This window comes from Serinus canaria, chromosome 19, assembly GCF_022539315.1.
Source record: "Serinus canaria isolate serCan28SL12 chromosome 19, serCan2020, whole genome shotgun sequence".
NCBI lineage: Eukaryota > Metazoa > Chordata > Aves > Passeriformes > Fringillidae > Serinus > Serinus canaria.
Window position 1 is genome coordinate 820,350 of NC_066332.1, and position 19,835 is coordinate 840,184.

The window sequence follows — 19,835 nt, forward strand, 5'->3', positions numbered from 1 at the left end:
CGGGGTGGGGCGGGGCGGTGTCGCTGCATGTCCGAGCCGGGCGGCCCGGCCGGGGCACGTGGGGCGGCACCGGCACCGCTCCGGACCGGGCCCGGCACCGCTCCGGGTTCCGCCGCCGCTCCGGAGCATCTGTAAGTACCGCCCTGGGCCGCCCCCCGCCCGCTGGCGGAGTGGCGGGGCCCGCGGCCGCGGCTGTCAGCGGCTGTGCTGCGGGGCGCGCTGAGGGTGCTCCCCCTCCGCGCTCCCGGCGGTGCCGCCGCGCGGGCCGTGGCGGGAGCGCTCCCGCGCGGCCCAAGGTCAGCGCTCCGGCCCCGCCGTGACCCGCGGCCGTGAGCTGGGGCCGGCCGTGCCGCAGCGGGCGGGGGCCGTGTGTGTCGGGATGCGGAGCGGCAGCGGCCGGCCCGGGCCGTTCGGGGCGGCTCTGTGTCCCGCTCCCGGGATGCGGGCCGTTCGGGGCGGCTCTGTGTCCCGCTCCCGGGATGCGGGCCGTTCGGGGCGGCTCTGTGTCCCGCACCCGGGATGCGGGCCCTTCGGGGCGGCTCTGTGTCCCGCTCCCGGGATGCGGGCCCTTCGGGGCAGCTCTGTGTCCCGCTCCCGGGATGCGGGCCCTTCGGGGCGGCTCTGTGTTCTGCTCGCGGGTCCCGGGCCGTTCGCCCGTTCTGAGGGGAGCGCTGCGGCCGTGGCTGCCCGCCGTGAGGGCGGGAGATGATGGCACGGTGGTGCGGAGTCGCAGTGAAGATTAAGGCACTTTGTGCTGTCTGGTCTGGCGAGCCTTGCCTGTGTTATGGTAATGGCCACAAAAAGTGTTATTGGCAAAACTTCTAATGTGCTGTAGTGACTCCTTTTGTTCGTAAGCCAGCACGGAATACAGGTAGGAGCAGAGGAATTAAATTGCTACTGAGGAAGTGATGTTGTAGTCTTGCTTTCCTGGGAGAATCCTTGTTGTTTGCTCCCTCCTTTTTTTTCTTCCCTCTGACTGAAGCAAGGGAGATCTAAGTTACTCCTGCTCCAGAAATGGGCAACTTGATTTGTGCCTGGCCGAGTGCTTTGCTGCAGTCCAGTAGTTTCATGAGGCAATGACCACAGAATAGACAGGCATCTCAGCAAGGGCATGCCCTCTCTTCATGGATATTTTCCATAATAGCAGGAAACAGCATCAAAAGCTGCATTTGGCTGCAGCCCACCTGTTGGGAAAAGCCAGGGGCTGTGGGATGCCAGGAGTCAGGCCTTCTGTGTTGCCAGGGTTGTGTTGCACCTGCCGAGCGTTATCGGGCCCTGTGGACTTTGTCTCAGGTGAAAGCAAGTGGCTGGTTGCTGCGGAAGGTGCATGGCTGGGGTAACTTTGTGGCTGTGAATGATCTACCGAGCAGAGCACCGAACTGAGCACGTGGAGTGGGGAGTGCGGAACAGCTCCCCGGGACCAAGGGCTCTCTCTCCTCGGGGCACTGGGGCCAGAGCAGCTGAACAGAGCTGGCTCCTCTGCTGGGATCACTGTGTGACCCAGTTGGGTCGTTTAACCTCCTCATTCTTTAATGAGCTGCTTGTGTAAGGGGTGAAGGACTGTGCAGGCGCCTGCTGACCTGCTGTACCTGTCACCTAGTGATGGACCTGTGATTCTGGAAAAGGGCAGCACAGCCTCACTGTGTGTCTCATTCTCCATTCCCGGTGTGCTTGCATGTGCTGCACAGTGCAAATGCACTGGAGGAAATGACAGCTCTCAAGTGAGGAGGGAGAAGCCTGTAGAGCTTGAGCAGTGCTTGAAGTAGGATGGAATCCACTGGAATCCATTTATTTATGCTTCGATTCCTGTCCGGGTCTTGCTCACCTGACAGTCCTCCAGTTTCTGCTTAAGTGTTTCATTGAGCTCTTGAAGGGCTTTTAAAAGCTCTCATGGGGTGGGTTTATGCAGGTCAGTCTGTCACTGCAATTGTAGCAGTATCTTCTGCAACAGGCTGTTTGCTCTCAGACGTGAAACTAATGATGTGTTGGGGCTGCAGGGTCTGTGTGGATGGCACTGCAGGAGCTCAGTTGTGTCTTAGCACTCTCAAGTACAAAACAGCTGCTCTCCTTATTCAGCCTTGGTTTAAAAACCCATCCTAGGAACCAGATTCCTTCTTAAAGAGTGCTGGAGGGCTTTGAGATACTAATACTGAAAATTATGGACTGCCTAGGAAGCCTTGGCTTTAACCTAGACACTCCACAATGCCTGAAATGAGGGAAGAGGAATTTCCTCACTGCCCAGGGTGTGAGGTGACAGGACCTGCAGCTCAGATCCACCACTATTTGTCTGTCCCCAAAGGTGCAGATTGCCTGTGGAGTTAAAAGTGACAGGAGTTTGCTGCAGGAGTCCAGCCAAAGCTCTTAGAGCCAGCAGCAGTTCGATTTGTGATGGCTGAGACTCTCTCTTAACTTTGAAAGCATTGCAGGCTGGCTGCAGGGGGATTGGAGAGCAAGTGCACTTCTGCAGGAGCAGTTATCTGAAGAGCATAATGCTTTTAAAGCAACATAGCCCACTTATCTGTTCCTCTCCTTGTTCATGTGCACTTAACTCATGTGAAAAAATGATTTAAGGTATTTCTAGTGTCCAGGGAGCCTGTAATAGGATTGGGGCTGGTATCCCAGTTGCCCCTAGCAACATCTTGAGCTAATAAAAAGCAATAATTGCAGCATTAATTACTTATAATTGTTTCATGTTTCAGATCTAATGATGAGCCTTTTTAAAATCCTGATTTCTAACTGCAGTGCTTCTGTGGAGCTCTTAATGCAAATGGCTGGTTAGACTTCATGAAGTGATCATTAAGTTCAGGCAGCCATGCTCAGATATGTAGAGAAAACTATTTTATTCTTCAGGTGTTTAATATTTCCTGGAAACTGAAGATGTTGCATTTGTTTCTCATGGGGATTGCTAGAAGGGGAGATATTTGCATGTCCCAGACTACTTTTTCTAGTGTTTTGTCTTTAGCTGGTTCACTGTACATTTTTTCACAGGACCAGACCCACACTTTGTGGATTCTGGTCCTGCATTTTGTCAGCTGGAAGCTAACTGGATTTTTGGGCCCTGTATGATACTACTAGCAGAGTGAGTATTTCATAAAAAAAAACATTTAAAATCATTCTTGAGCAAACAAATCACTGCTGCAGACCTGTCCTGGTCAGGGTTGCTTTTGACCTCTGCTGCCACCTGGCACTGAGAATGAGAAACTTGCCATGTGCTGTGGCTGATTTTTGACTCTGGGTATAAATAGCAGCAGTTCCTGGCAAAAGTTCATGATTTTCATGTGCCTCTGGTATCAGGGCCTTAGCTTTGCTTGGGGATGAACCTGGGAATGGGGAACTTTGAGATCTCTCTGGTCAGGCTGGCATGTGCTGTGCCCCTCCTCATAGCTCATGTTCATGCACACAGGTGTCTTCCTGCTCCTTCCCATGAGTGGCTCTCAGTGAAGCCTTTGCTGTTCCCTCCCAGCACAGGTGAATACAGGCTATCCTTCTCACTGATGGTTGGTGTCCTCCCTCTCTGAGTGCTTCTGCAATTTCTCCTCCAGCCGAGCCTTGGCCACAGGGCCAACCAGACTTCAGTGCTTTTTGCTTTTCTGCCTAAGCCTAGTGCAGCTCTTGTTTTGGGAAGCTGTTTGTCAAGGTCTCCTGGCTGTGCTCAGCAAACATCCCGTGGGCAGAGCTGCTGCTGCTCCCCTGATACCTGGGGACCTGTTTGGTCTTGGCTGCTCCTGGCTCTTGCAGCCCTATCAGTGTGTTTGCTGTAAACCTCCCTGTTCTGTCTCCTTGAAAATTCAAACTTGTTTTTTGTCTCCTGTGCAGAGTATATTGGAAGCCCTTGGTTAGTTTAGTCTCTGTTTTGTGGAAATTGATAGAGATGCCAGGCATCTGACTCAGGTGGCTGCTTTTAAATCTTCATTTATAAGCTGTACATGTAGCAGCCACTACACTGTGTTACCCATAGCAAGGGCTGCATTGCCTTCCTTATGTAGAAGCAAACACAAAAGGCTGATTATTGGATGTGTTTATTCTGAAACTCTGGAAAATAATTTGCTCTGTTCTTCAGCCTGAGTGAAAATGCAGAGAGAATGAAAGATAAAACTTTTCCCAAATCCAGACTTTTGTAATGTGTTGATAGGTTATAAAGATAATAACAACTGCTTTACCTGTGTTGTGGGAGTACAGGTAAAGTGGTGTAGAAGCAGTTTTTGAAGCTTGCTGAAGTATCTGAAAGACTTTTCTGGGAAAGTGGAGAAAAAGCTCTCTTGCCTCCCTCTGCAGTAGAGGATTCACAGGGAGACACCAGCTTGGGTGAGGTAACTATAAATAATGGAACAACTGGAGCAGGGAGGTAATAAGATAGCAAGAGCAGTATGGAGCTCAATAACCTGATAGGATTAGTGTTAATTACAAACTGTTCATTCCTGCAGAGCAGGAGCACTCAAGGCCCTGCCTTAGTCCATGAGAGCAGTGCTGAGGGTTGCTGCGGGTTGGTGTTTGTGTCCTTGTGAGCTTCTTAATTTCCAAAGCATCTATTAAAAACACCCTACAGGTTGGCCCAGCTGATGCTTTTATTGTAAAGCTCTGAGTGTGGAAATAAATAGGAACTGTTCTGAGTCCTGCGTTGGTGCAAAGGCTGCTGCAGGAGCTGTGCTGGGCCAGGGCTGGGCTGCTGCATGAGGGAAGACACAGAACCAACAATCAGTGTGGCAGCTCCAGCTGCGAGGGGGGACTGAGCTCTTGGAGGAGCAGCACTGATGCTGATTACACTGAAAGCAGTTTTTATCTCAGACATAAAAGACAGCCTGGTGTTAATGGTGTTTCTTGTTCCAGAGCACTAGTTTAATTCCACATCAACCAGCTTTTTCAGCCTTTTACTTAAGTCGCAATTTATCCTTTTGCAAATAGGAGACTGCTGGTTCTTAAATATTCTGAGGTTGTGGAGTGGCTTCACTGGTGGTTTTCATTCAGAGAGGAGCCTGTTCCTTGGGCTCACAGCCCATGTTTACTGGGCTGTGAAAAGGTGGTGTTGCTTGAGGGCTATCTCTTGCTGTTCTAGTCTTTCAGTGCTACTGTTTGAAGCAGAAATTGCTGCACAGCACTTGCCTTTAATTAGTTAAGTACAGAGAGACTTACTTCCCTGTTGGCTTCTTTTAAAATAAGTGCCACCCAGTTCGAGATCTTGCTGGCCTGGCTCCTACCTGTCTCTGGGCGTTTGTAGCTCCTGAGTCATGCTGTCTGAGCTCCTGGCTCTGGGTGGTGTTGGGTTTGGTGGGGGTACTCCGGGCTGGCTGCCGAGAGAACTGGGGAGGCTGTGGAATCTGGTGGCCAAGTGACACCCTGGTGATCCAGAGTGTGTGATGCAAGGGCTGGCAGGCTGCTGTGGCTTCACAGCTTTCTCCTGTAAGCTCAGGCCCAGGGCTGCTGCTGTGCTGCATGGGAGAAAGCCCCCCATGCTGTGCAGCTGGAACAGCTGGGAGCACATGCTGCAGCAGGACCTGGCAGGAGGTCCCTCATTGTGGATGTTCTGCCTCCTTCATCTTGCATGAAGCACAAAGAAGCTGCAGTTAGATAATGCAGTGCCACGTGCCAGTTCAGCTTTCGATGAAAATATGCCTCATGCCAAGGGTGGGTTATGTAAGTCCTTACGTCTGTTTCAGTGCAGCAATTTTTCTTATTTTGATCTTAACAGTAGGGCCTCCAGTTCCTTAGGTTTTTGTTAACTCCTGTTCTTATGCCTCCTATAAGGGAGAGCATGTGCTACCAGTTATTTTTAGCATGGAAAAATTTAAGAGCCCACGTGGTCCCCTTTAGTTTGAACCATGCCAGCCTGTCCAGTTCTCTTTCACCCAGATAGTATTTATTTCCCAAGTGCTGCTTCACTAACTACAGGGTTTGTGGGGAGGTATCCTGGCCTTGCTGTTGGAGCTGCATTTCCAATTTGCTCTGTGATCCTTCAGGACAGGCTTTAATTCCAGCCTTGATTTCCACAGCTTTTGAGGTTTGGAAACCTCTCAAGTGCAGGGGCAGAGGGAAGCGGAGGAGCCAGGACCAGCTGAGGGTACGTCCCTGCAGAGCATGGGGGCTCAGTCACTTGGGAGTCATCCTGGCCTCTCTCCTGGTGGAGACTCGAACCAGCTTGCCTTCAGAACAGACCTCCTTGTCTGTAGAAAACCCTGAAATTCTGAGCAAGCGCTTGCTGAACTCCTCTCGGACCTGGAGAATGAATTATCTGGCGTCCCCGGGAACCTCGTGCTGCGAACATTTCTGACCTTATAAGGCTGTGAGTGCTGAGGGCTCTGTGTCCTGGCCGGGAAACAAGGTGGCTTAGAACTGCTCTGGGACCTAATGTAAACGAGTAGAGTAAATTGGCTGTCCTTGGCTTTTTTCTCAGGTAGGTAATGTGTGCATTCTTTCTTGTCTTCATCTCCTTGCTCTTTACCAGCAGTTTTCCATAAATCAAGTCAGGACACAGACTTGGAGAGCTGACTGACCCCTACTCTCCCCTTGGTGCCTTGATCCCATCCTGACATGTTGTGGGGATTATTTAGCGGTTTGGAGAAGCCTCATGCCCTAGCTGCAGCTCTCCAGCCCCATGATAGGTGTGACATTTAGGCCGGATTCCCGGCGTGCCAGAGGGAAGTGGAAGTGGCTGGTGCTGGGGTGAGCGCATACAGTGCATGAGCTCTGCACTATTTATGGTGCAGGACTGTTGGGGCCCTGCCTCTTGGGAATGGTGCTGGACATCCAGTGTTTTCTGGGGGCTCTGGCTCCTGCAGGCTGCTCCTCTCTGTCCAAAGCCTCTGGAGCTGCTGCATTTCCCAGCTGGCTCCTCCTACCCAGAGAGGGAGGGTGCAGGCCCTGCTGGGCCAGGCTCCCTTCCTCTTGGCAGTGCTTGAGGGCATGTGATTTGACAAGTTGCCATTTTCTGTCCTGCTGCTGGCAGGAAAATCCCAGGCTTTCTTCCCCCAGTGTGTTAAAATGATCCTATTCCCACTGCAGTCCCGAGCTGGCTGTCAGATCAGCAGTGGGGGGATGGCTTGCTTGTTCTGGGACAGGTTGGGAAGTGGCTGTGGGCTTTGGGAGCTCTCCTGGAGAAGAAATGGACAAGGAGCAGTGGCACAGCCCTTGGGATGGGCAGGTTTGATCTGCTGACCTCAGGCATCACGTGCAGCCAGGCTGTGACCAGCACGGCAAGGTCTGCCAGAGCCTTCCTGCCAGGTCTGCGTGAGATGTTTGTTGGTGCTGAGCTGTTCCCTGGCCAACCCAGCACTCCAGGATGTCTGCTGGCATCTCGTGCAGAGCCACTGCCTTTCAGCCTGCTCTAACTGATGGCAGGATGTGGAATTCCCATTTAACACGATCCTGGTAGTGATGCAGCTCTGGCTTAAATAATAAATCAAAAACATGAAATCAAATGAGCATTGCAAGGAGTCATCAGCTAATCCAGCAGTTCCCACTCATCCAGGTATCACAGAGGAGTGAAGATCTGTATCCTAAATGATGATAATGTTCAGAATGACTCACAGAACTGTTTTTGTCTGCCAGACTTTAGGACAGGCTTGTCCCTCTGGGCCATCCTGTGTCTGTCTCCCTATGCTGCAGAACTGTGTGGGACTATAGTTTGGACAGTTGGTGCAACTTAGTAGGGAATCAGATAATAATAGGGCTGTCTGTTTAATTGGGAATGCTTGCTGGGACTGGACTTATGTGAGCTACTTTAATTTGGGTTTGTAGTATGCCTGAGAGACAGCTTGTAGGGTAGTTCTGCATTAATTACAACAACTTGGACACGCAGCAGATGAGCACTCACAGCTCACAATGTGCCATTGTTCTGGGCAGCATAAAGGGGAACCTTTTGTCTGGGGAATGTACAGGCTTCACCCTTTCCACTTGCCAGCTTCCAAACACAGAACAGCCAGAGTATTGCATAGGTTTGTTGGTTTTTTAATTCCAAGATCCCAGATGTTGCCATTAACAGAGGGTTCACCCTCAGCAGTGAGCCCTGCTCCTTGACTGCAGATAACCAGCTGGGAGTAACTGGGGTTTAGTTATTTCTTAGTTACTTAGTTTATTTAATCAGATACAAATGTCCGATGAACACACAAGTCTCCATGTAGAACAACATAAATGCCTTATTTGTGATGTACTGGGAATATTACTGAACTTAAATCGTGTCTGCAGCTGACCTTTAATTTGGGATTAAACAAGCAATTTTCTAGTCCCTGCCTTTGCCATTCTTTCATTCATTTGTGTGCCTCAGTGTCTGGGCCCTGCAGGAAGCAAGGCAGAGTCTGAGCTAGTGTGGGTGAAGTTGTGTGGATGCTCCTGTGGAATGGAGAGTGTGGCTGGAGGAGGTGAGAAATCTGGGGTGAATATGAAATTATCTGAGGCTCTGACACTGGCTTTGAGCCCGGGGGAGGCATGGTTTTGTCCCTCAGCTAGAATGTCATCAGCTCCTTGTGGAGATTGTGGCCTGAAGGAGTGTTGCACTGGGAGCTGTAGTTGGGGTTTTAGTCCTGATAACAGAAGGGGTTTTTTGGTTGAGACATGCTGGGGCCAACTGCCTTGGTTGTCCTCTCTTGTCATAGAAATATTATGCTTCTAAAGAGGAGCCAGATAATGCTCTTTTCCAGTGGGTGGCTCCCATTTCTAAGATTTTGCTATCTCCTGAAAGCAATCTTTATTTTTGTTCCTTGCTGGCAAGAATCTTGAGGGCTGTTTGGATTAAAGCCTGTCTGTGTAAGCACCCTCAGACACGTGGTGTTTTGCTTTAATTCCTGTGCAGTGAAAATATAAACTGTAAGTGCTTTGCAGCAAGGCTGTTTGGGATGTGGTAACCGTTCAGCTTTGCATTCCAGTTGCAGACATTCCTTAAGGAAAAGGGAAGGCATGGCAGCCCTGTCTCATGTGATTCAGGTGAGGCTTGCTAGTGAAGGAGCATGACTGGGTGTCCAGGTGGGAAGGAGGTCAGAGGCCTTGCAGAAGAAAAGGGAGAGCTGTCAGCTTTTAAGTCAGGGGAGTGGCAGCTGTCAGTGTAGTGAATTTGGATGTGGAATAAACTTTGGAGCTGCATTCCTAAGGCTTTATAGACGTGTGTGTTGTCAGAGTCCGGAGCCCTCGGGAATGGGGTGCTGCCTTTCAAGGGGAGAGCTGGGAAGCCCTGCCATGTGCCAAGCCTGTGCCATGGAATGCTGTGGTCCAGCTGGACTGTGAGCCCAGCCTGGTGCTGGAGGAACCTGCTGTGCTGGAGGCTGTCCTGGGGGCAGGACTGGCCTGCAGAGGTGTGAGGCAGAGAAAGCAAGGGGAAATTAGGTGCAGAGGTGAGGAAGGGTGAAATCATTGAGTATAATGATGAGACATGTCCAGATAGCCCTGGTCTTGGGTAAGGATCTTGTTCTGTGGCGTGCTGGTAAAGCAGAAATGTGAATTTCTAGAGCAGCTGTAAAACAAGCCTGACCATGCTAATAACAATATATCTCAAGGCACTTATGGGACCTCAGCCTTCCTGTCATCTTCCCTGGGACTGTTCAAATGTGATTTCTGTTTCTCCTAGGTATAACTGCTGAAGTTCTTTAAGATGGCTTTACGCTTCCGCAATTTCGTCCCTTATGCCATTCCCGGAGTGCTGGCGCTTCTTGGCTGCTGGTGGATCTATTCCTGGAGGAAAAAGCACTCAGGCTATTACAACAAACAAGCAATAGCCATCGCAAGGGAGAAGCAGGAGGAAGTATCGGAGAGTGGTGCACGTCCCAAACCAGAAGCATGTGTCCCTCGGAGAGTGCCTCTTCTGTCGGAAGAGGAGTGCCTGGAGAAGCCAGCCCCCAGCTCCCTGCTGTCCGCGGGGCCGACGACGCCCTCTCCCCTGCGCCCAGCTCACGAGAGGCCACATCTCTCACGGGACCCCCCAGACCTGTCGGCCACGACAGCTGGGCCCAGCCCCCGCGAGGACGACAGTGAGCAGCTGGAATTGGTAGGATCTCGAGAGGGAAGTGGTGTCCCTGCTCGTGCCTCGCTGCCTCTGCTCTCTGGGAGCTCAGAGTGTGACCAGAACATGGTGCTGGGGCAAGGCTCGGCGGCAAACCAAGGCCAGCAGCCACAGGAGTCTTTGGGAGTCACGGAGGACATCAGCAGCACAGAGCAGTCGGATGAGTCTTCATTTAAGCCCCCTAAGGAAAAGCAGATGCCAGGAATTGTGCAGTCAGATACTGGCTCTGTGACAGCCTGTTGCTTGGGACTGGAGAAAGAAGCCAGTACCCCACAAGCCTCTCTCAGTGAAGCTGAAGTATCAGGTCACGAGGATTCTGCAGTGAGTGTGTTACTAGGGCGTTTGGAGTCTACCTGTCCAAAGCAGTCCAGGGAAGAAGAGATGTCCGAGTCAATCACTGGTACTGTACCAGTGTGTCAGAAGGACACACAGCCAAAAGGAGAGGAGTTGGAAAGAGAGAAGATTGGAGGAGTGAGTTTGGACAAGGAGGTTGAGAAAATTGAGCAAGTAGCAATACAGATAATTTCCAAGGTCATTTTGGCAGCAACTGAGGAAGTGCTGTCGGGTTCTGCAGGCGATGCATCCCCTTGGCTCTGCCAGGCCAGCCGAGCTGAGGCTCCTCTGGGGATGGAGAGTGTTGCTGCCTCTGCTCAGGTGCCTGTGGAGGGAGCCACAGCGGCCGATGAGAGCGTGGCTGCAGGGAGCGGTGCAGAGGAGCACGGTCAGGGCGTGACAGATTGTTCATCACACGTTTGTTGGGCCAGCCCTGTTCAGGGGAGCACAGAGGACTGTCAGGTGAAGAGCTGCGTGTGCAGCGAGTCCCAAGGAGTTGGTCGGACTCATGTGGAGAACTCTCTGGAAAAGTCACCTTTGTCCATGGAGGACTCTGGGTATGGCACGCACACACCCGGAGGTGGGACGAGTGTGGAGGAGCCCCTGCAGAGCACAGTGCTGTCTGTCACATCAGAGCAGCACTCGGACTCACTGAGCACATCCTCAGCCCCAGACACGTCTGCTGAGCAGAGCTTGGTACCAGGGGAGACCCCCTCTGCTCCGGGGCTGCCTGAGGGCAGCACAGTGCCCTACAGCAATGGGATCCTGAAAGAGGATGGGCCTGACATGAGTCAGGAGTGTAGCAGTGCTCCGGGCACGGATGGAGACCACTCAGAAGGTAAGGGACTGGAAAATCCTCCTGCACAAAACATAGTGAGCAAGCATTGCTGGGCAGCACCTTGCAGGTGTGAGACCTCATTCCAGTGGTTTCTGGTGACCTCCAGGACCCCCTGGGTGCTTACCCCTGTTTATGGGCTGCTGCTGACAGGAAGGTGAGGCAGGTTCTGAGGTGCTGCTGGAGGAGCCAGAGCAGAGCTCTGATGAATTGTGATAAAATCAGCTGGTTGCAGAGCAATTACCCTGAAGCCTTTTTGTTTGGAGGGGCAGGTGCATGCCAAGAAATCCCAACAGGGAGCAATATTCATGGAGTTCCCCCATCTGTCTGTGCTGCTTTTCCCTTGTAGATGCTGGATGATGTGTGCCTGGCACAGTACATGCAAAGCTGTCTGAGCAAACATTAGCCTGTGTGACCTTGGGGAGGGATGTTAAATCCTTTGTAGGACCCTGTGGTGCCAACAGCCCTTAATGACAGGGGATGTCTCTTGTAATTGCTACAAAGCAGTTGGAACACTGCTTGTTGCAAGACATGGGGGTTGAGTTTGCCAGCAATGAAGGATTGAACCCACTGAATGTGTTCACTAGTGAGAGCGAGCCAGGAGGAGAAGGTATTGCCATGTTGTGAGTGCTGGTGTAACAAGAAGGTCCAGGAGTGAGTTGTGGAGCCTGGTGGCACTGACATACTGAGGTGGGGAGAGGAGAATACAGCAGGTAAAGCTGATAAGGTGGCTGTCAGGTCACCCAGCTGACCTTCACATCCAGGCTGTGAGTCTTAAATCTTCCCTTTGCCTACAAAACCGATGCCAACAGCTGCACCCTTGGCCTTTCTCAGCCTCTGTGCTGTGTTACCCGTTAAGATGTGGCAAATGTGAAGCAGCTCTTGGGTTAATTTTTCTCTTTGGTCTCACTGGATGGTCTGAATACTTGCAAGCAAGGGAGGATCTTCATGCTTCTGCTTGTTAATGGGGAGGAAGGACCAAGCTCGTGTGACACTGGCTGTATCTGAGATCTGTTCAGGAGGAGGCTGTTGGAGTTTGTCCCTTTCCCAGGCAGAAATGTTCCTGGTATCAGCTGATGGTTTGGGAGCAAAATACACTTCAGCTCTTGCACCTTGTTTCTTCAAATACAGGGCAAATTTGGGCAAAAGGCAGCCCCCTAGCATGCCTCATAGTGGGCACACCTGGCACTGGGGTCACTCTGCAGCCCTTTCCTTTGGGGTGGGAATGTAAGTGTGGGTCTTGGGGGCTGTCTGAATGCTTGTGCCTGTCTTGTAGGTTCAGATGTAAATAGTGTGGATTTTGTGGACAGTGGCAATGCCATGAGGAAGACAGTGGCTCGCCAGAACGCGAAGCTGGAAGGAGGCTCCAGCAAGCCAGACTTCGTTATCTGGGAAATTGAGGTCCCAAAGGTAACCAGCTGCTGGCCTGCTCACCATCCTGCCCTGCCCTACACAGCCACCTCCTGGTCTGCTGCTGGCTCAGTGCCATCCCAGGGAGATCAGCAGCCAGTCCAGGATGACTGGAGCATTTTGCTCCTGTTAGGACTCACAGGAGTGAAGGGCCAGTGCACAGCTGTAAACATGCAGCACTCCAGGGCTACACCCAGGGGATTGGTGCTTGTTGAGCTTGTTATTCCCCATTATCTTCCATCTAGCCTGGAAGTCCAATGCTTTGAAAGCATCCAGGAGACTTTGAGGGTACACAGGTATTAAGAACAGGGGATTATCAAGATGAGCTGTGCTTACTGGTCTGAACTCAACTCTGCACTGGTTCACCACTGCCTTGTGTTTATCCTGCCTGTGACAGGGGAAGTGAGAATGTGGGTGGTGTAAGCCAGAGAGAGCAGAGATGTTTGATCTGTGTTTCTCTTCCTGACTGTTGCTTTCTTGTCCCTTTTCTGAAGGAGTTAGTCGGCCGCTTGATTGGCAAACAGGGGAGGTTTATGAGCTACCTGAGACAAGCATCTGGTGCCAAGATTTATGTCTCAACACTACCTTATTTCCGTGACTCCCAAGTCTGTCACATCGAAGGTGAGTGGAATGTGTCTCTATTCATGGTCTAATGTGTATCTTGGGGGACTTAATTAGATGAGCATGGAATTTAAATGGATTTAGTGGCTTCTGAGTCCAGTGCTTTTCAAAACTCCTCTGGGCAACCTGTTAAAACTTACAGTGTTGAGGTAGTGCAGGAGGATCCTGGCAGTTGTATGTCTTCAAGTGATAGGACTGGAAATGTCCTCAGCATGCCCATGCTAGAAACTTCACATGGGATTTTTGTCTTCCAGGCACCTCACATCAAGTAGAGAAAGTCCTGAGCCTGATTGGCAAGAAGTTCAAAGAGCTGTGTCTCACCAACATCTACACCCTCCCTCCGCCGATGCCGCTGCCGCTTCACTCCCTGCTCGTGTCCGCCTGGGTGAGTCCTGGGGCTCTGGCTGTGTTGGGGCTGGAGCTTGCATTGCCAGCAACACTCATGACAGTTTTTCCTCCCCGTGGCAGCTGTTCCTCCCCGATGGAGTCACTGTGGAGGTGGTGGTGGCACACCAGGTGGATGCAGGGCACATGTTCCTGCAGCAGCACACGCACCCCACGTTCCACGTGCTGCGCAGCCTCGACCAGCAGATGTTCGCCTGCTACTCTCAGCCTGAAATTCCAACCCTGCCCACTCCGGTAGAAGGCAAGTCATGGATGCTCACACATGGTTCTGTTGAGAAAGTTCTGGGCTCCTGTGCAAACCTGTTGTCCCTGAGTCAGGCGTGGGAAGTTCCCAGTGGATGAGGATGTGATAGCTCACGTGTCATCTCGTCTTTAAGCTGCTGCCAGAGTACAGATGTTGCTGTGCTCTCCCTTGCCCTGTTCATCCCTGGAGTGCCTCCTGAGTCACATAGCTGCATGTTGAAATTCAGAGTGAGATCAAGCCTGTCTCAGCTTATTTCCAATCAACCTGGCATCTGGGGTATTTCTGCTGGCAGAGTGTGGAGCTGCTCCCACACCTTCATAGTGTCACTGTGTCCGTGTCTGTCACCGTGTCTGCACCTGGTGTGAAGGGTGCATTGCATGGAAAGGGTTGTGTATTCCTGTGTGGAGATAGGAAGGGAACTGGGTGCCTGGGCAGGGCAGCTAGGTTGTGGCAGACAGAGCTGAGAGTAAAACCCACCAGTCCTGTGTCTCAGCTGCAGGCCTGGTGTGCTGGGGCTGTGGGGGATGTTGGAGGAAGATGGAAGCAGCCTAAGAAATGCTGTTGGTTCTCCATAGATAAATGAGCAGCACTGCTCATGCCTCAAGTGCTGATTTTTGGAAATCCACTTATCCTGAGCCTTTCTTTTCTGCACTGTGTTGTTTTGCAGTTGGTATTATCTGTGCAGCTCCAGGCCTGGATGGGGCATGGCTCCGGGCTCAAGTCATCAGCTACTTCGAGGAGACCGATGAAGTGGAGCTCAAATACGTGGACTATGGAGGATATGATAAAGTGAAGGTTGACACACTCAGGCAAATCAGGTCTGTAGATCCTCTCCCATGGCCTGAGGCCATGTCTGGCTCAAATCCTAATCACAGGAGTCTGTACAGTTTGAATTTTTAAAGCTTTTTCCACAGCTGAAGTGGGAAATGGTAGAAGGGTTCAGCTCAGCAATGAGTGTGGGTTCTGGGGAGCACAGCAAGATCCTGCAAGGCCTTTTTGAAGGGAGGGGAGAGGAAATAGCAGCTTCTGCCACTTCAGTGTGGAAGCTGAGGAAGAGGATGCCTTCAGGAGGCCTTGAAGTGTAATTGATTGAGCCAGGAATAAGCTCCTGATTCTCAATGCTCCAGCCCCACTGTCTGGGACAGCTGTGTTGGATCAGGGGTTTCTTACACAAGCCCATTAAATATTTGATTGTTCCCCAGAGCTGGGAGACAGGCAGCACAGCCTCCCTGGTGGAGGTGAGTTTTGCTTAGAGCCTGTTCCAGCTTGGCATGTTAATCAGACAATTTATTGCTGGGAGAATTGTCTGATTTTTTTTTTTTTTTACTGTCATTAATTTAAAACTGAATTCCTGCAAGAGCAGTTTGATTAATCAATGTCACATTGAAGAATGTAGGAGTGATTTCAAGCCCTGTTCTTACTCTGATCCTCTTCTCTTTAAGGTCTGATTTTTTAACTCTACCTTTCCAAGGAGCAGAAGTTTTACTTGACAATGTGGTGCCACTTCCAGGTAAATGCAGCTCTTGATGTACTGTTGGCCCTTCTCCTGCAGGTTTCCGTGGATGCCAGATGTGTCCAAGCCATGATTCTGTCTAAATATTCTACCTTCTATATCCAGTGCAGCCTCTGATGTGACAAGAGGAAGGACTGGAAAAATTGTATTGTATTCTTCTAAATGTGCTAGCATGGCATAACCTGTCAGAATCCAGGGGAAAGATGATAAATGTCCAGGCTTTTTCCTGCTTGGAGGAGACAATGAATTACTGTCCTAAGATGTAAGCTGGCAGGACTGGCAGGGTGTAGGTGCAGTAGCTTAACTGTTCTAATTCTTCTGTCATAGAGCTGCTGTAAATGCAAACTTAGTTTTTAATCTGCACAGAAATGCCTGACATTTTCCTCCTGAAATGACTGATTTGTAAAGTTCTGTGTTCAAATTCCAAGCCTGCAAGCACTGGGAGAATGTCAGTCACTGCCTAGAAACACTTTGCTTTGCTTTTTGTTTTTTGTCCTTGGCTCTGCTCAGGTGCTGGGCACCTGTGGTACAGACACTTTGGGTTCCCAGTGCCAGGGTGCCCTCTGTGCAGGGTCAGCAAAGCCCTGAGGGACCTACGCTTAGTTTATTGAGGATCAAAACAGCAATGGCAGCTCCAAGGTGCTGCAGAAATGTACTTTGCTGTCTTTAAAGCCTCCTGATTCATCAGCTACTTGTGTTTACATGATTGTGGCTGGTGGCTATAGGAAGCTCTTCATCCTTTCCCTGCAGAACCAGCAGCTCCAGGGATGGTTTCAGCTGGCTGTGAAGGATCTCTGGCCCAGTGTCTCTAGGAGGACAGAGAATATGAGCTCAATGGTCCTTTCTAGTGAGTGTGAAGGGCCTCATTTGTTTGCTGTGCTCTGCTTTTCCCACAGATGAGGATCACTTTTCCCCAGAAGCCGACGCCGCTGTCAGTGAGATGACCAGAGGTGCTGTCCTCGTGGCACAGGTACAGCCTCTGTCTGGAGCAGCCTTGCTGCTGGTGGCACTGCTGGTGTCCTCTGCCCTGCACTCTGTGTTACCTAAACCCAAAGGCACAGCCTGGCTCCTGGGAGCTGCTGGGGCTGGGAACTCCCATCAGCACTGCTTGGGACTGGGAAGGGATCAGTATTCCCTCTTGTTTCTGATGCAGGCAGGGGGAAGGGAACCTGGATGTGTTTACAGAGCACAGCAGGACCTGGTGTCCAGCAGATCTGGGGTCTGCACTGCTTTGCCAGTCCTCCCTGGTTTTACACCATGGACATGTGGGATCTGGCTCCAGCTGGCCAGAGGCAGCCCTGGGATGTCTGGTGATGTCCCAGAGTCTTGCAGGCAGCACCTGCTTGCTGTCCAGAAGTGCTCACCTCTTCTGAACTGCTTCTGGTAGTGGCTGTAGCTGTCCCTGTGAGTGACTTGGGACCAGAATTGCTGCACACTCATGTTTTTCTGTGTTTCCAGGTCACAAATTATGACAGTGTCACAGGGCTGCCACTGATACAGCTGTGGAACTTGATGGGAGATGAGGTGGGTATATTGATGCATATGCTGAAAACTATTTAATCATAAACCTTTTATTATTGATTAGGAATTTTCAGAACCAATGTTTGTTGTTGTGGCTTGTTCACTTATCTACTCTTTGGGTTTTTTCCCCCCTTCCTTTAGGTGGTGTCAATAAACAGGACTCTGGTGGAAAGAGGGTTTGCTCGGTGGCTCGACTACTAGCAATGTCCTAGATGCCTTGACTACTCTTTCTGCAGAGAAAAAAAAGACAAAATGTTGTTTTGCACTGTTACAATTCGGTTTGGCAACTTCCTCTGAGGAGACCTGCTCACACCTGCCTGCGGAGCTTTGTGGTCCATTGAAACACGTTTTGCTCAACTGTTACCATTTCACTAGAACAGATACCTCATCTCCTGGAAGGGGGTGTTCAAAGCCATATTGACAGATACTGTAGCTTTAAAGCAAAAAGTCCTCCCTGGCCTCTGCTCAAATTTTAAATGGAAAAGATCTCAAAGCCCTGGGGGTGGCAGGAGGCAGAGGCCCCCAGACGGTAACCGCGCCTTGGTTCCGGCTGTGTCGTGCCCCACCAACTCCGTGTCTGCTTTTCCCAAAAGTTACATCGGTTGTCCTCTTTTTAACAGGCCCTGCCTATGAAATTAATGAATGTTATTAAGGAATTTAATGTTCAGTTATGGATTTTTCTGTATTGTGCCAGTAACCTGCACAAACAGCATCCATCTTGTGTCTTCCTTGCGCCAGGAGGTGGAGGAGTTGTGTTCCTGTGTCTCACTGCAATCATGGATTTTAGGCTTGATCTGCTCTCCCTGCAGGGGCTTGGAGTGCAGGATGTTACCACTACAATTTTTGCTCTGAAGTGTCATGTATTTAAAGAAAAGAAACTGCTTGCCAAGCCCAATTGTAGTTTATATTTTTCTAGCCGTGCAAGTCTGTAAATATATATTAAAAAATCATTGTAATATTTTGTACAAGAAAAACACTGGAAACAAAGGGAACTTTACAGAAACTTTTTCACACCAAAATGTCCTATATAGGTAGAACTGGTATGGAGTGCATTAGGGTAGCCAAATTATTTGGAGCATCTGAATGTTGGGAGTGTTTCAGCTCTGCTGTATGAGGATTAGTGTCCCCTTAGGTTGCTGTCTGGTTGAAATTGTGATCGCTGCATCCTTTGCTATGTTGCTGTACAGATCTGTTTAAAAAAAAAAAAAAGTAACAACTTGGCATTACTCTTGCAGTGGTGTTCTCTCTCAATTTTTTTTGTTGCTCCTTTTTAGATTTCTATTACGTATTTAAAATTTTGCTGAAGTAATTTAAGCTGACTTAATGCTCTTAAAGACATGCCCTCTAATGTGTGTCATTTTAGATATGGATTGAGCTGGGATTTATTGCTGGCAGAGAAGACACTTGCCAGAAATTGTTGATGTAGTCAGTCCTCAAAAGCTGCTTCAGGTGATTAAAGGATGTGCTCACATCCTGTGAGCTGACATGCCAGGGCATCCCACATTTGGACAGTGGCCTACACCAGCCTTTAGCCCAATCCCCTCTGCTGGGGAATGGTTATATCCTTTCTTGGAGTTCTCTCCTAGTCGATGCTTTGATTTAATGTTCATGTTTGCAGTAACATCCAAGGAAAACTAAATTGGGTAACTCAGATCTATAAAAAATATATCCTTTTGGAATGTTTCTTTCCATTTCAATTAAAGCTCAAATTTTAAGCTGTCTTAGTGAAACTGTGATGACTTAAGAGCCTTCCTTTCCTGCCTCCATTAGAGCAGCCCTGGCTCCTTGCTCTGCACCCATGGGGTGGATGTGTCACTGCTTATTGTTCATGGCAAAGTTTGACTTGTCTGAATGTTGGTGTTTTCTCTTCTTTGAGAGGTGTCAGAGTCAGGAATCTACAACAGGGATGGGGAGCTCTGCCAGCATCAGCTCCGTGTTTTCCTCTGGCTCTGCACTGTGGAAGAACATCCTGTTCCTATTTGTGTTGAGAGCTGCCTGGTTTTTAAACTGCAGCAAAATAGAACATTGCAGGGGGAGGGGAACTGAAATAAGGAGGTGTTGGCAGGTAACAGATACACAGCTCTTTCTTCTTTAAAATCACAACTCAGCCTATACAGGAGCATAAATGCAGGGGGCTATTTTAGGTTTGGGTTTTGTTTTGTATTATGGATAAAAGTGAGTGGATTTGCTGAGCTGGGGAAGGGTATAGTTGAATATGGCCCACTTGGAAAAGGCCCAGGTCAAAAACGGCCCAGGGGAGGTTGTGGCAGTGGTGCTTTGTGCCCTGTCAGACCTTGGGGATGAGCCTGTGCTGGGTTTGGAGCAGGTCCTGCTGCTCATAAATCCAGCAGTGGCCTCTGAGCAGCTCTGTCATCCTTGGCTCAGGCCTGAGGCTGAGCACAGGCCCATGGAGCTGAGCTGTCCCAGGGGGTGCTTTGACTGAAGCCTTTCAAAGGGACTTTTCCCTTTGGAAAGTGGTAATTTTATTAGGGGTGAAATGAATGAGGTCTCAAGAAATGCCTCATTTATAAGCTCCTGGAGAGCTTCCACGGGCTGCACAGCACATTCCAGCACTCCCTGCCAAGCAGCCCCTGCATGCCCAGGTCCCCCCTCCAGGCTCTTTCCATGGAGGAGAGGTGCTTCCTAGGAAGCCTCCTTCTTGTGGCTGCTGGCCCTTGTCCTCCTGCCCGGGGTGGAGGATCAGGAGCCCATCCCTGGGCAAGCAGGGCCAGGGCTGCTCCTTTGGCAGAGCCTGGAGCTGATTTCCTTTGGCACATGGGTTTCAAGGTTCAGGGAGGGAGGAGGGCAGAGTTTCTGGAGCAGATGGAGAATAAGGGAGCCCCTGTCTGACACAAGGAGCAGCTCAGCTCCTCCCCTCTCACAGCCACAGGTGCAGCCCAGAGCCTGGCTCAGCACATCCTTAGTGCTTCACTGGCAGAGGTTTTTTTCCTAAAAAGAAAAGAAAATTGGG

The 19,835-nt window shown here is 50.5% G+C and overlaps 1 protein-coding gene across 2 annotated transcripts; it reads left to right on the forward strand.

The window, feature by feature from the left end:
• Positions 1-16: 16 nt before the first annotated feature.
• AKAP1 (A-kinase anchoring protein 1) lies at positions 17-18,090 on the forward strand. 2 transcript variants are annotated; one of them, XM_030231945.2, is made up of 11 exons: positions 17-131; positions 9,551-11,153; positions 12,427-12,560; positions 13,055-13,181; positions 13,436-13,566; positions 13,650-13,827; positions 14,498-14,648; positions 15,273-15,340; positions 16,240-16,313; positions 16,802-16,867; positions 17,006-18,090. In XM_030231945.2, the coding sequence occupies exons 2-11, from the start codon at positions 9,575-9,577 to the stop codon at positions 17,063-17,065; spliced, it is 2,568 nt and encodes an 855-aa protein (XP_030087805.1). In that variant the 5' UTR covers positions 17-131; positions 9,551-9,574; the 3' UTR covers positions 17,066-18,090. The 2 variants fall into 2 exon arrangements, with proteins under 2 accessions (XP_030087805.1, XP_050837800.1); XM_050981843.1 differs by lacking the exon at positions 17-131 and adding an exon at positions 6,002-6,388.
• Positions 18,091-19,835: the final 1,745 nt, after the last annotated feature.